The 16915-nt window shown below is 40.3% G+C and overlaps 1 protein-coding gene across 1 annotated transcript in view; it reads left to right on the top strand.

The window, feature by feature from the left end:
• ADGRV1 (adhesion G protein-coupled receptor V1) overlaps nt 1-16915 on the top strand; it is a 444163-nt gene that overhangs the window by 345951 nt on the left and 81297 nt on the right. Inside the window, exon 86 of the mRNA XM_059695089.1 lies at nt 14480-14637. Within this exon, the coding sequence (XP_059551072.1) occupies nt 14480-14637 (158 nt within the window). The remainder of the gene's footprint in view (nt 1-14479; nt 14638-16915) is intronic.

Genomic DNA, 16915 nt, shown 5'->3' with positions numbered 1-16915 from the left:
TTCCCAAGTCCACCCCCCACTCAGCTTCTATCTTCTGGATCATATCTTTTCATTTTCAGTGGTTTGAAGGGTCCAGAGAAGAGAGCATTGGTGCAACAGCTGCTTCCTTCCTGATGCAGCTGTGATTTCTGGATTGTCTGAAGTTCTTTTGAAATTCTTCTGTGGCAGCTCTCCTGAGTTTTCCTCCACAATTATCCTTTACACAGGATATCTTGGAGGGATTGTGAAATGATGTGTCCCCCTTCCTCTCTGGACCTTTTTCTAAAATTATTAAAATTCACAGTCCTGGCCTGGAGTGGGGGTGGGGGGGGTGGGGTGTGGATACAGACTAGAAAGGGTTAATGGGGGAAAGAGGGGGACATCTGTAATGCTTTCAACAATAAAGATTTTTTTAAAAACACAGCCTAAATATCATTTGACCAATTAATCCTGTGCTGTCCTCCTATGTGGCTATGAATTCTTATCTTAACCCCCCAAAATCAGAGCATATACACAAATCATTGTCCTTGAAAGTTTTATAGCCCCAAAGGAAGAACCAAGATTAATCATAATCACATTATCTTCCTGATCATCTCAAGCTATGCTTCCCCTTTTAAGAACACAGATGATTCCTGAACCAACAGGAAACAAAGCTGAGAAATTTTTGAGCCTTGCCTTTTCTTTGCCTTTGTCTGGGAAGGGGAGTATTGCTTTCCAGATTGGTCCACATCATTTTCCTATCAGGTCACTTAAGTAACAAATGTCATTCTGGATCCTCATCTTATTTCTTTATTGGCAAAAATGATTTAACCATCCAACTCCCCCACACATAATAGCTCACTTCTTCCTCAAGTTCCCACCATGCTCCAGGTAGGTCATTCTATCACACTTAGCACATTGCATTAAGATTTGGCATAAGCCTCACCTGCATGCTAGACTCTGGTGTTATCTATAATAATAAAAGCGTAATATGCTAATCAGACCAGACAGCCAAATGACCTTCTGGATGTCCGTCCAGACAAAGCCAGGGCTCAGAGGGCTGAGGCAAGCCACTGCGGCTATGAGGGCTGAGCCCCTTGCACGAATTTCGTGCATCCGGCCTCTAGTGTTAAATAAATAAATAGCAGCCATATGAAAGTCAGTGCTGAGTTTTCCATGAATATAAGTTCAAGAACATGGTCCATGATATGACACTGTAGCCATGCCGTTCTCACAGTGGAAAGAATTGTACTTCTTTTGAGCCAATGTGTGAGAGTGGTGCATATGTATTGTCGATGAAAGAATATCCAGCCTATAGAAAAGTTTTACAAGAGTTTATTTGAGCCAAAATTTTAAGGACATGACTGGAAGCAAAATCTCAATGGATTGAGAATGGCAATTTTACATTTCCTTTAATGCATTTAGAATCAGAGGAGAAACGTAAGGAAGGTTCATGAAATCCATTGGTGGTAGATGGAGAAGGTGGGAGGAAGTAAATTAGGAAGATCTCTAGGATTGGATAAAAAGCAAAATGGAGAAACACATACTTATCTTACATTGGTGGGTACAAGATAGTTAACACTGAACATTTATAGCACATATAGATGGTGCGTAAGGAGCAGGATAACAGTGAGGGTCTCTGTCCTCTGGTGCCGGTGGTTGTGCTTTTGAGGGATCTAGAAATGAAAATTACTCTAACGTTTCATAGGTGTGTTATCCCACATGCATAAGAACAATAGACAGAGGTCATTTCAGGTAGATTGACCTTTCCTGAGAAAGCTCTAGGCCTGGGACATAATTGCCTGCCATGGACTAGCCAGTTAGGAATTTATGATCAGACCATCCTGCACAGTTTTTGGTCCCTGAGCTTGAGAGGCCCTCCCCACCCCCAGAGCTTGCAGATTTATTACATAGCCCCTGTCTTGTTCAGTGTATGAGTGCATGCATGTGTGTAACTCTGAAACACCTGCTAGAGAAAGCAAACTAGGATGAATGTATAGTATTTTTTTTTAAGCAAACAATATTTTGATACCCCACTTCTGGTTCAATCTTAGTTTATTATTCATTTATTTTATGTTATATAGAGTATATGTCTTTATCAGCTACTTAAAAACCTTTAGGCAATATCAGTTAAATGTCAGTATTTTACAGAAATAATGAAAAAGCATTTCTTTTTTTGATGACAAAGAATGTAGGGGGGAAAAAACATCATGAAAATGTTATTTACTGCTACCCAGGTAATAAAATAACACGATGGCAACCCTTGACAAACTCACCTCAACTGCGGAAGAAAACGTCTTCAGAAATCCAAGTACAGTAACACAGCTATGAAAATAACAGCTTAGACATAGTAGAGGAGGCCACTGAGATGGCGTGTGCTCCCTTACCCTTCAAAACAGCCACCTGTGAGGAACAGATTCCTGAGCAGTTAGCTAATCTGCATCCTGACCAAGATTTAATCACACCTCACATTTCTGTGACTTTAAATCTGAAATGTATATTTAAATGTGGGTCACCTTGGCAGGACTAAATGGAGATTTAAACACATACATTTAAGAGATTGCATATCGTTCTTGTTTTCAAATGACTGAACATGGACCCAGAGCCTTCACATTTAAGTCACTGCTATGGGTGTTCAAGGAAATGCTTGCTCTTCTGAGAAATGGTGTCAGACACTTGGTTAGAGGCAATGAAAACTTTGTGGATAAGCTTGCTGTCGCAGAAAATCAATGATGTTAACCAAATATTTGGGTATCCTATTAATGATGTCTATAATTGCTATATGTGAGTAAGCTCAGCAAAGTAAATCAATGCATATGCTAATGTGAATGATAACAGCTATCCTTTGTTGAATCCTACATGCTAGGCACTATGTTAAGCATTTTAATCAAAGTAATTTCATTTAATTCTCATAACACATTTATTAAAAAAATAGATTTTATTCATATTTTATAAGTGAGGGTACAAAGGCTCAGAGGGGGAACTTCACTCGCCCATAGTCACACAGCTATTAAATAGCTGTGCCAAGGTTCAAAACCAGGCCTATCAGATTGAGAGTCCACATCTATAAGCACTTTGCTTTCTCACTTAATGTTTTATGAAATCATATTATTTCTGTCTTCAATTCAGAATGTCCCCGACAGTAGTGGGTTTTCCATCAATAATCAAACCCGCTTACATTAGTCTCTGTTCTTGGTGAAGCCAGGCAGCAGACTCTTTAAGCAAGTGTGTGATTTAGAGGAAGTGGTTCCTCTGACTCTTCTCCACATACCTGAGCAATAGTCCTCCAAATGAGTTACGAAGAACAGTACTGACATTTGGTAAGATTTTATCATCTAGCCTGGCCAGTGTGGCTCAGTGATTGAGCATTGACCCATGAACCAGGAGGTCATAGTTTTATTCCTGGTCAGGGCAAATGCCTGGGTTGTGGGCTCAATCCCCAGTGTGGGGCGTGCAGGAGGCAGTTAAACATTGATTCCCATCATTGATGTTTCTATCTCTTCCTCTCCCTTCCTCTCTATGAAATCAATAAAAACATATTTTTAAAAAATCACTATTATTTTTAAAAAATGTTATCATCTAAAAGTACATGATACCTTTCCAGATGGCATGAATATCACTCTTGACTTTTCAGCATGTTTTAAAAATTGTTTCCATTTTATGGCACATCAAACTTTTATTTGAAGTAAAAGAGAAAAAGAAAGAAATGGAATGAGTATACCACAATAAGGGGAACTGTTTGAAGACATCAGCCCAACTCTACAATTAAGTTTGGCTACAATTACAAACCTCAGCCAAAAATCTTTACTACATATTAGATCATGGTATTTTTTTTTTTTAATGAGAAGAAATTTAAAAGTTCATAAAGAAGATGGCCTTAAATTTTTAAGGCAGGTTTGGGACTATTTGGATTTTTCTCACACATTCATGAGTATTCTCAGATATTAATATTACTCTGCTGTTCCCATTTCATTTTACTGCCCTGAAATCCTGTTGTTGAAACTACAAGACTTGGAAAATAACAGGAACATCCTGTTGTCAAAAATAAATTCCTTCTGCTAAAGTGCTGATTCAACTGAAGCCAATTTTTTTCAGAGAGGGGAAAGGCCTCCGTGAGAGGGGGCTTATGAATGACAGAAAGTCATTTTGGATTCATTGCCCTTTACTGATATCTGTTAATCTCTAAGTGAATGAAATTTATTCTTTTGTTTGAATTTTTTGTGTGTGTTTTTAATTTTAATAGGTGAAGTCATTAAAAACTTTAATTGAGGAATAGTATGGTCTATGCTGCCTGGGGGGTTACTATGCAGTATTATATTCAGAAATATGCATGTTCTGTAGCCCCCTAGCTCTTGGGGATTCATAGGCAAAGTAAGTAAAACACTAGAGACACTTAATGAAAAGGGAATTTTTTACATTATTAGACTGTGGCCCCCGACAATAGTCTGTTATTTTTCTGTCAAGTCTGACTTATGCTCAGAGCCTCCTTAGAGCATTGACCTAGGAGTTTCAACAGCCATGTTTTGGACAAACTTTGCATCTTGGGGTTTTGTTTTTTTCACCCATAAAACTATAGGCAGGACAGGATGACTTCTATCCCTTCTAGTTCTAAGATCCTATGAAGAAGAAAAAAATTCTGAAAGGAGGAAGTACAATTATCTTTCCAATAGGCAGCTCGGGTTGATGGGGATACTGGCAGTGCCGTCTTCTAACAGTCAGCATTGGGGATCCTCCAGTAGAAGGCAGGCTTCCGAGAGGCTAGAAACTCCCCCTCTTCTGGAAAACTATCAGCTAATTGGCCTTTCCGTTCCATTTGCCCTCTCCTTGGGGCCTTGGAGTAGGGGAGAAGAAGGCAGGGGGGACAGGAGTATGGCAGGTAAGAAACTATCAGTTAAATCCCTAAAGGAGCTCTGAACCAACAGCTCCGTCTACTGCTGCTGACACTTCTGAGCCTGTGTTGGACTTCCTTGAATAGCACCTGCCTCTTTTTAATTACCTTCACTTTTCAAATTGGAACCAAGTTTTAACAACTAGTTTTACAGAAACACACATGAGTCATGAGGAAAAGCAGCGAAGGGAAAGTTTTCCTCCTTCCCCTCATGCAGAGCCACAGTGCACACAGGCACTCACCTTATTTGCACGGCTGAATCACGTTAAACATCTGCTGACTGATAAGGAATTCAAGAGAGAAAAAGCTGCTATCCAACCCCACCTCTTTTGTGAAGTCTTCCCTGCCTACTCCTGTAGATTTTTCTTTTATTGAATTCATAGTGTTCAGCACTTTCTCCCTTTTTTGGAACAGGTTAAGTCTTGTATATACATGAGAGGATGCGATCTTAGAAATAGGTGATAATAAATATAGCTATCTTTTATTGAGTATCTACATAATGCTAGGCACTGATCTAAGAGCTTTTCATGTATTGACTCATTGAGTTCTCACTTCACTCATATGTAGTAGATGGACATGCTATTGTTCTCCATTTCATTTTAATTTTTATTTTTTTAGGAAACTGAGGTATAGACAAGTTCAATACTGGCCCAAGTCATAGAATCGATAAGATGTGCATCCAGGATTGACCCAAATAGTCTGGTTCTGGAGCCTTTATCCCTAGCAGTACATTCCTTTTCTCTAGGCAGTGATATCCTAAACCAACAGGAGGCTTCTACTCACTCTTCCCTTCTTGCACACAGAGACCCTCAATAGCAACATCATTTTCTTTGAAGAATCTTTACATAAATCACAAAAGAGGTCACTTTAACCTTCTATCTATCTGGTGTCTATTTTAGGGCTGTCCAACTAAGGAATTTTAAAATGTTGCTTCCTCTATATCAGGTATGCTCCAATCCTTATGATTTCCAAACTTCAAGGAAAATGAAATATGCCATTTCCCTGTCAAAACTGGGGATTCCCAGAGAGTGGATAGAATCTTGGCCTCCACATCCTTTACTCAAGTTTTACTTTCCTTTTCTTAAATTAACTCTTAACCTCCGTCTTATTTACCTGAGGTATTTTGGTCCATGTTTTTTCACCTTTTTAATATTTATTAGATATCCCTTACATGTTGACATTGTAGTATAGGATTTTATAATGTTCTCACGTCGTTTATTGTATTTTTTTTTACTCCAGGATTCTTCAGGGCATATTCAAATACTCAATAAATACTAATTAATATTAGTATCATGGACCAACCCTAGCAACCACTTAGTATGAACATATATAAGGTCTTTAGATATCTTAAAATACATATTTGATGTGTCAACCCATTACTCAGTAAAGACCAACATCCTGAAAAATGTGTTCAATAAAAACAATTGAAGTATATCAGAGTTGAGGTGGGCTTAGCAACAAAGCTGGCTATTGGAGCCAAGATATAACGTAATGTATAACTTAAGATAATTACCTTAAAATTATTGACAGATAACTTCATCTACTCACATTATCCTTGTTTTCTCAATAGTAAAGAGTTAACCATAATATTTACAGGATTTTAAGATTAAAATTTTACAAATAGGACAAGAAAGTGAATAGTGTATTTTAAACAATATGACTATGATTAACAATCTCTTAATGTCAGTTATTACAATGTGCTATAAATGTTAATGAGACTATAGATGATACAAGATGTGGTATGACCGAGCATTCATTCCTGCAGGGAATGCCCTGGAAATGTTTTCTTGGAACATTTGCAACCTTCACATAAAGCCAGAGGAATTGGTATGTCTAATCTCCAGGAAAATGAAATGTGGCTATTGTTCAATAAAAGGTGGTCAATAATTATCAGTTGGATTATCCTTCTGCCAAGCGATTTTTGCTACTTTGAGAAATAATCACCATTGCTGTCAGGATATTTAGCCACTTACAATAGCTATGTCTTTCATAGAGTGGCCCACAGTGACGCTCTTGTCAGCAGAGACCTACACTTCTACCTTTCTCATGTTTTTCATGGGTGATATAAGTGTATTGTAAGAGTATTGGAGAAGAGAGAACTTCAAAGCCTACAGCATTTTCATCAGGAAAAAGAAGTTAACAGTTATGTTAAAATGGCACATGGCCCCCAATTTCTTCTTAGCTACTCCTAAATGCCTTGAGTTTATTGAAATAAACATAGATTGAACACAAAAAATAAAAATTGTATCTCCAACACTTACCTAAGATTAGAAAGTACTGCATCCTGCCTGTGTGGTGAGGGTTGGCCTCATCTAAAGCTGCTTTGCGGCTAATGGTCATACTCTGAGGATCAGTGTGCCCATTGAAATCATGAAGTCAGATGTGGGTGGAGAGAGGGTGCAAAAACACCAAAATTTTTGGACATTAATCTTATATTCTTGTGCCCACCCTGTAAATCTATATTTTTATAAAATTATAAAAAGCTATAATTTTACTATCTTCAGACACAAGAATGTGGTATAAAGTTCTTTAAGAAAAAAGCTTTTCACCATTCAGAGCCTTGGTGAGCAAGGGGTAAGAGCAGGACACCTTTGCATGTGCTAGGACAATGACATTTTTCAGTACCAAATAATGTTGTTTTATGAGAACATGGAGCATTGGTACATGCAAAAAATAACAAGTCAGCTTGACCTTATCCTGATTAAAGTCTGAATGGGCTTGATTCACTGGAACCTACCTGGAGCAAAGGTGGTAGACTGATTTCAACATTAGCATCATGTTGTTCAGGGAATAGATTCTTCAGAGTTAAGTTTCTTGGAAAAAGAAAAAAACAAAAGAAAAGGTCATTTGAGGGTATCATGGTTTTAGACTGTTTTTTGTCAGTTACCTCTAACCTGTTAATGCTATGAGTCTATTATTTATCTTTGGAATTTATGTAAATTCATGCACGGGGGAGGGGGCTGTGTTTCTCAGCCCAGCCTGCACCCTCTCCAATCTGGGACCCCTTGAGGGATGTCCAACTGCCCATTTAGGCCTGATCCCTCTCATAATCCAGGACTGCTGGCTCCCAACTGCTCGCCTGCCTGCCTGCCTGATTGCACCTAACCGCTTCTGCATGCCAGCCTGATCACCCCCTAACCACTCCCCTGCCAGCCTGATCAACACCTAACTGCTCCCCTGCTGGCCCAATTTCCCCCAACTGCCCTTCCCTGCTGGCCTGGTCCCCCCAAACTGTTCTCCCCTGCAGGCCTGGTTTCCTCCAACGGCCCTCCCCTGCCAGTTATCTTGTGTCTACATGGGGGCGGCCAACTTGTGTGTTGGAGTGATGGGTCATTTGCATATCACCTCTTTATTAGATAGGATATTTTACCTTTTAATGAGCCTGGGATGTAGGTAACTGTGCTATTCACCACAAGCTAATTATACCCAACAGTGGACTGTATTTTAGTGTATATAGTGTATCTGTCTACTTTACAATTTTAGACAGTTTAATGTTTAATGGGGTTTTGTTCACATTTTTCTTTGCTCAATCTTTTCAAGTAATATAAGTATATACATTATATGTAATAAAAGGGAGCCTGATTCTTGTTTTTTGGTCCTTTGGCTTCTGAGGCAGTTGTCAATGCAGAGTGAGATAGCAATGCTAACCATGGCGTAGAGTAAGCTCTAAAACTGGTAGACATGAAGTGATGTTCTACTGCATCTTCAGATGCAACATTGTTTTAAAGAACAGTCATATGTTCACTTCCTCTTTCTATCGTCCATTCACTAGTGCTGTTTGAACTACAGCCATTATAGTTGCATGTAAAAACCCACTAAAGCTACTTCAAGTAAAGGGGTGGGGATAGAGAAGTATGTGTACCCAACAGGCATTCCCATGGGCATTCAAATGATGGAAATGGGGTACAATTGGACCGCAGCAAACTAGAATTAGAATGCTGAAAACCAAGGCCACACTCTTCATCTCTCAGAGACCACAGAATCTCTCACTTGTGAGCGTCTGAATGCTCCTCCCACCTGTACCCTCTTATCCCCTCTTCTCGGTTCATTTCTTCTGTATTCATTGTGTACTTACTCCAGTATGGCTGTCTGCTCTGAACTTTCAGAGCAAATTTACAGTGGTCAGCTTTAGTGCCCACCACTAACTGGCAACTATCTCAAAGATTCTCAAAGCTGATTAGCTCAGCTAAACTGTTAGAGCCAAGTCACTAAATTCCAAGTCAGGGGCAAGCCAGAAGGATGGTTGTCTTTGGGTCAGGGATATATCTCACAGCTAATCGCCAGTGGCTAGGGTGACCTGTGGCTGGGGTGTGGGGATAGAGGTCCATGGTTCATGGGTCACGTTTTTCAGAAACCTTGAGCAGCGTGGGCAATAGAAGAGCATGTTTATTGCACTCACTCACCGAAACCATCCTTCGGGGTTGTTTCTATGCAGCAGGACTGAATATTTACCTCCCACCCACCCCCATCACAGCCCAGCACGCCCCTCTCATTTCATTCCACCAGTCTGCAGATCGATTGTGTCCTCTCTCGCTTTATTTGCTAGCTCTCTCCTTTTCTGCAATCAGGGTGCTCAGGTTGCCAATCCCAGGCTTCTACATATGGCAGATCTCTGCTTCTCTATCCCTTTTGCTTCCTGCTGCTTTTCTTTCTCTCTGGTTCTTCAGGCTGCTGTGACCACCATGTGCTATGAAAATATCTGGATCTGTTTCTCCTTAGGGGTACACAGGCCCATGGCTTTGCTGCCAGATGTAAAGGTTAGTTAATTACATTAATCTCCATTATGTCCCATGAGTGTGCTAGAAGAATGCTTGTCAAACTTTCTATGTGCCCATGAAACGACTGGGCATCTTGTTAAAATGTGGTTTCAGAAGCTCTGTCAGGGGGTGTAGGAGTCTGCATTTTTAACCGGCTCCCAGGTAGTGCCAATGATGCTGATGGAAGAGCACCACTTTGAGGAAGAGACTATATTTTGATGTGCTGCCACTTACTGTAAATCTAATCTGCTGGCGTGAAGGATCATGACTTAGGCAGCTTCAGATGCCCTTCCATATCCAGCACTGTCCCTGGGACATGATAGATATTCCAATATTGCTTGGATTTTTACTGCACTGAGTACATCTGAAATACAGAATTTTCTGTGCCTACTTTTTCTTTAAGTAAGTGGTTTTCAAACACTGCTAAGAATCAGTTGAATCAATAGTAGTACGCATTTCTTGAGGGTCTTATTATGCAAAGCACTAGGAGAAAAATAAACAAAAACAAATTAGCGTCCCTGTCCTCAAGAAGAACACTGGCATGTTTACCACTAACTCTAATATGTCTTTACGAGAATTGTGGAAATGATTTTAGAATTGTAGAGGTAGCAGTGAAGGCAAATGAGCCTGTTTATGCTACTAGCAACTTGACCTTAAGTAATTTAGGTGTCATTTTCCCATGTGTACATTGAGGCTAATGGGACTGTTGTGATGTTTATGCACAATAATGCATGTGAGGATCGAGTTTCATGCCTGGCACATAGTAAATGATCCCCACTAGTGTTATTTGTAGTGGTGATGGTAGTAAGTATAGTAGTAGTAATAATTACGATAGTCTACATTATCCACCTAATTCAGTTTAGGAAAATACCTCGTTCCTTCCCTTCCTCTCTCTAAGTCCATCTATTATCCTAATGTTCAGTTTCACTTTGTAGGGCTTATCTGCAATTTAATTTTAACTTTGTTTCTGTTTAAAATTTAAGCTTAAAAGAAAATACATTTTAGAAATCAGTCTTTTTCCTTGGTATGAAAACTGCTATATGCACTACAACAGAAGGACAGAAAGAATCTATTTTCCTACCTTGAAGCTGCTTAAACCCACACTGTAATTTTCTCGTCTTCTCATGTCTCCATAAATTTATTTATTTTCCATGTGGAAGAAGACAAAGTTGGTTGAGGCAACAAATGTAGCTTTTGATGTAGAGGCCATCATTAACAAAGTCTTAAGGGGACCTACCTGGGGGAGGTTGGCACATGAGCCTGTGAATCACAACTATTGTCATTATCTAATGGAGGAGAAGTACTTAGTAATAACGAAAAGCTTGGGAACAGACCTTTATTATTCTCCCATTATCTACGTCCTTTTTCATGTCTATGTAATCCAGATGTAACTCAGATGTCAGCTGCCTGGATTACTTTAAGTCCTGCAGAGTTCCAGGGGCAGCCTGTTCTTTAAAATGGAATTTAAATGGACTCCAATCACCGTCACTCGCACAGGGGGTTCTCAGTGTTCCTCCCAATGTTGTCAGCAGTTATGAGTGGAGTTTACTCTCTCCTGGACTCCTTTGCTTCTGAGCTTCTCCTTATGCTTATTCCAGGCAGGAACAAAGAACCTGAAATACCCCAGGCCACCGACATAATTTTTTTTTTTTTATTCAAGTTAGATAATGCAAGTGAAAACAATTCAATAAGGATAAAGTGCTACCTCAGGGAAGTAATAACCTTACCAAACTAGAAAGTGACATCAGGCATTGTAAATGCTCCAAGCTACCCCGGGAGGAGGAAAAACCGAAGGTAATGAAACAGTATCTGCTTGTTTCATCTGGCTAAAAATAGAGAAAAGGTTAAAGTCCCGACAGGATTTTGAAATAAATTAGGACTGTCTGTGGGTTATAATAAGAAAGAAAATTTACCCGTGAAAGTTTAAAAGGGAACAGCAAAAGCTAGTCATGTGACTTACAGGAACCCCAAAGAACATTCAGCACCAAAAGAGGGAAGAAGGGCCCCCAAAGAGCTTTGAAGCTGGATGAGCTTGGAACTACGAGGAGCACACTTTCCTCACCCTTTTTAAGAAGGTACATCCACACGGCCTTGGTCTCATTTTCTGGTAACTGCCAGATCTGTCCTGGCAGCAGTGGCTGCCAGCACCATAATCAACTGCCTCCACAGCCCTCCAGTGTGCATAGCATTTGGCCTGTTCGTTTCTTACATTACATTCAGTTTTTCCAAGAATTTGTTCCTAGCCTGAGTTCAGAAACTGTTCCTAACATGATATTCATAGTTTCCTAACCCCCGCGTCGCTTTCCTATGATCTAATCCCCAAACTACCTAGATGCACTGTACATCTTACTCGGTTGGACTGAAGGAAATTCTGATGGATGAGGCTTTTTTTTTTTTTTCCTTTTACGGGTAGTTGTCGGACACCCCAACCCCCAGGAGAGGTAGTACACAAGGCAGGTAGTTTTGGTTGCAGGGACACTGGGATGAGTCACAGCGGGACAGGAGTAGGCGAGAGGAGGAGCCAGCTGTACTGCAGGGCCCCAGGTAGGCAGGAACGCTAGGAGGGCTGCCAACAGGAACAGGCGTGCTGGAGGCCAAAGCCCTCCTCGTTAATCACCCGCCCCTGTTGACCACGCAGAGGACAAACTGGGCACTCTCAGCAGCCTGGTACTGATGACAGGGCATGACTGCGGGGCTCTGAAGAAACTGGGGGAAAGGGGCCGCTTCAGGATTGGATCGTTCCTCCCTTTCTCTGAAGGAATGGGCCAGGTGGCCAAGTCATCGTACAAGCAGGGAGAACTGCAAAGGAGAGTTTTAAGAGCAATGACACTTAGGGAGTTTCCTTCTCTTCCCGAGAGTCCTGCAGGCACGCCTGGTTAGTGCTAACATCCTGGAGGTCCACTTTGCCCGTTTTATTTTTTAACCAGGTTGGTGCGCCATTAGTTGAGGTTGTGCTTTCAAAGGTTACCCTCTGAATCTAAAACAAAGTTTTCAGGAAGGCACTTAAAGTAGAGAAGTGGGAACCAAACATGAGAAGTTGTATGTGTTGGAGTCAAATCTAAACACTGGCACTGTGTATCAAATGTTGATTAATCCCAGAGCACCTCACAGTAGAGTCAGTAACCATCCTCATTTTACATCCTGAAACTGAATTGTGATGACATTGTTCAAGATAAAAATAGAGCAGTGGAGTCTGTGTGAGTTTCTTCGTCTGTGTCTGCTTTTGTCTAAGCACCTTTAGGCAGTGTATGGCTGTGGTTCCATAATTCTGAGGAAAACAAGAGACAAATCATTCAAAGCCAATATTCGTAGAAATGACTAGCCATCATGATCACTATTTTTAGTACAGAAATATATTCAAGCAAGATCAAGGCCATTAATGTTTGCCTGTTTTATCTCGTCTTGTGCCTTTTACCTGGAAGATACGGGTCTGTGACACATAGATGAGCATACAGGGAAGGAGTCAGCCTATGTTCTGTCCAAATTAAATTCGGAAAGCCAGGGAATCCATCATTCTGACATCTCTTTGCGGATGCAGAATATGTGTTGAAATACCTCTTGAAATGTGTCTTGATTACAAGAGGAATATATTTAGCAGGTCATGTTAATTAGGAATAATACCTAAGGAAGGTCTTTGATAATATGTCTCTTTTTAAATATAAAATTGCAGCACTTTTTTCCCCCCAAAATAGCAAGAATGGATGTTTCCCTGATTACTATATTTTGAATTCTGAGGTTTTTCTTCTAAACATGTTATATTTTTTTCCTTGATTTTTTTCAGAGTTCATTATTCTTTTACTTGTTGTAATGTAGGTTTATAAGTATTATGTATTAAAAATGGAGAAGTTGGGGAAAATATTTGAAAAGAACACTACCTACTATTAAGATTTCTTTATTATAGTGTTATAAGTTACAGGAGGTATGTCCTTTTTAAGAATTCCTGAAGAGTACAGTTTCAGCTATTGAGAATTTATTTAGTAGCCCTCCCTTTTGACATTTTAAAATACATATATATATATTTATTTTTAGAGAGAGATAAAAGGAGAGGGAGAGAATGAGAGAGATGCATTTATGTAAGAGAGAAACAGCAATCAGGTGCCTCCTGCACACCCCTGCCAGGGATGAAGGCATGTGCCATGACCAGGAGTCGAACTGGTAACCTTTTGGTGCATGGGATGACACCAAACCAGCTGAGCCACACTGGCGAGGCACATTTTGATATCTTTGTATGAAAGATTTTTGTAAAGAACATGATGATTTAATAAATTATGAGTAAAAACTTCCAGTTACATCTCTAAAATCATTGTTTGTAGACTTTCAATTTTATCAAAGTTAATAAATAATGTAAGTTTACCTTGGACCTCATTGTTCTAGATAAACTCTAGTAATAACAGATGCAATTGAGTGGTATAGCTTCTAAGTGGAAAGTTGTCATCCTTTTCAAGAGAATTCATGGCTCGACGGGAAATGTACAGCTTAGGAATGACAGAATTGCGCCCTAGGAATCCTCAGATTTGCCATTAAGCAATGCCTTCTCTCATGCAGTCCTCAGTGTGACCTTGGTCTCAGTAGGCCAAGAAGATAGAGCTGCAAAGCAAGTGCACATTTCTCAAAGTATTTGGTCAGGACCTTTTTTTTTAAGTTTTCTGAGCATCGCAGGATGTGCTTGTTTCATGGATCCTACTTTGTGAAGCAGTGGATGAGATTTAACCATGTAGCCTCTACTCGAACAAAGCTTCAGTTTGGCAAACCAAAAATGAGCTTTTGCCAACACTTAGATACAAAGAGTTAGTATAAAGCAATGATGTCAGACATTCTGGATTTCAGAAATGTTCGTATTGAAGTTGTCTGAGTGATCTCTTCTCTTCTCTTTCAGGTGTTTCATCCCCAATATCTATGCCGCTCTGTTCACCGCAGCCCTGGTCCCTTTAATGTGTCTCGTGGTGGTATTTGTGGTGTTCATCCACGCCTACCAGGTGAAGCCGCAGTGGAAAGCATATGACGATGTCTTCAGGGGAAGAACAAATGCCGCAGGTTTGGAAGGAATTGTATTTGTACTTTGAAGATGAGAACTTTTTAATGGTGGGGAAAATGGCGCTGCAATATTTTTATCAAGAAAAAGAGAGAAGTTAGACTCAGCTTTCAGCTGTAGTCTCCAGTGCTTCCTGCTGCTTAGTACTCCCTGACATCTCTCTCTTTAGGTCTCTGTAGGTTTTATTGCTGGTCTCAGTTTTGTCTTTTTAAGATATTAATGTCCAAGGAAATGAGTCACACAGCCTTTGGGAGTTGCTTGCCAAAACTTCCTTCAACTTAAAGCAGTAATAATCTATGTTGAACCTGTGAAATGTATTCATTTCTTCCTGAGAATCTGAGAATTCGTCACAAACTTCCATTGTGCTCAGGAGTGCTGTGTTTTGCATGTGGAGTTCTGCTTGTGCTGACAGATGTTTAAAAACATATGTGATCAGACAGCTTCATAAGTGGCTACACATGTCTAGTGATTTAACAGTGCAAGTCTTTCCAGCTCAAATTGGCTTTCACTGCAGCTCATTTTTTCCCTTTGAATCATACTAACACAGGTTTCTATGATCTGATTCTTTTTTTGTTGTTAGATTAGAGTCTCTTAGGAATTTCCTTAGCTTGGAACAATAACCACACACCTACATACAGAAAATTCTGTCTAAAATGGTTTGAGTGACTAGAATATTAGGAATAATCTTGTAGCTGGGAGCGGAGGTTCCCGCTCGGGCCAGTGAAGAAGAGGAATCTCTCTTTTCTAAACTTTGACAAATCTAGAAAGAAATGAATGAGAGGAATTCTTCACATTTTAAGTGCTTCTCAAAGTTTAAGCAAGATAGTATATATGAAGTCCCTAGAACAGTGTCTAATATATTATTGGGGGTTCAATAGATATTGCCATTTATAGGATAATAAAAGGAGGTACTGTGATATAAGAAAAGCCTTCTAGCACCTGAACTGGATCAGGGAAGATGCAAAAAAGATTTTCCTCTTGGTATAAAGAGAATGGACTCTTTATATTATTTTGTGCCTTCATTTGTAAGCTAGCTGTATCTAGCCAACTCTTCTGTATTTTCTCTTTCATTTAGCATGGAATCATTATGTAGGCAGAAATATTATTTAAGGTTATAATTAATCTTAAAGTCTTCAATTACAAAAACTACTTAATGTAGAAATCCTACTTTTTCATAGGACAGAATTTTTCCAGAAGCTATGCTATTATTAAACTTAGGGTTCATTTTATTACAATGCATATTCTTAAGGGAAGAGTTGTTAGTTTCTTTCCCCAAATGACAAGATTTGTTTGGTTTCTATATAAAATGGAAGTGCCAGTGTTTGCATGTTTTCAATAATCTATACTAATAAAAGACAAACATGCAAATTGACCATACCTTCGCTATGCCTTAAGCCATGCCCACCAGCCAATCAGAGCAAATATATGCAAAATAACCCAACCAAGATGGCGGCCGGCAGCCATGGGGCTGGAGCAAGCAGGAGGCTTGGTTGCCCCAATGATAGAGGAAGCCAAGCTTCCTGCTTGCCACTGCAGGCTCTGAGCTCCACTGAAAGCAACAAAGTTTCAATTATAGAAGGTAAATAAATGCCAGATATCTGCTTTCAGCCAGCCATGGCCACGGAGCTGGAGCGAGCAGGAGGCTTCCCTCCTGCCCACCCTGGCTGGCTCTGAGCTCCTCTCAAGGCTACAAAGTTTCAATTATAGAAGGTGCTGGGGTCCAACCCCAGCATGTCCAGGGGTCCCCAAAGGCGTGGACGGAGTCGGCGAAGAAGGAAGGACACGGAGGCAGAGTTCAGTTGATCAGCAGCCTAGCCAGGCTCTCCAGCCAAGTTCTGCTCTCGATCTCCAGAGAGGTTCTGCTCAGGATCTCCAGAGAGGTTCTGTCCAGGTTCTCCAGTCAGGTTCAGTCACCAGGTTCTAGTCAGGCTCTCCTGCCAATCTCCGCAGTCAGGTTCAGTCCAGGATCCCCTGCCATGCTCTCTCGCCAGGCTTTGCCTCCAAGCTCCGAGGCCAGTCCCTGTCCAGGATCCTCCGGCATGCTCTCGCCAGCGAAGTTCTTCTGTCTCTAGAGAACGTTCTGTGCCTAGGCTCTGTCTCTCTTGGTCCTGTCTTCCAAGCCCTGTGTTCTCAGTTCTGTCTTCTGAGTTCTGTCTCATGAGTTCTGTGTTCTAAGTTCTGTCTCTTTCTGTCTTGTTACAACTGTATTTATACCAGTTGATTCAATCCTATCAATCTCTATTACAAAGGTTAGGGCGTTTCTTATCTCCATTCCAGGGA

The sequence above is a fragment of the Myotis daubentonii genome, chromosome 4, assembly GCF_963259705.1.
Source record: "Myotis daubentonii chromosome 4, mMyoDau2.1, whole genome shotgun sequence".
Classification (NCBI taxonomy): Eukaryota; Metazoa; Chordata; class Mammalia; order Chiroptera; family Vespertilionidae; genus Myotis; species Myotis daubentonii.
The sequence above is the reverse complement of the archived record's forward strand: the minus strand, read 5'-3'. Positions and strand labels throughout refer to the sequence as shown.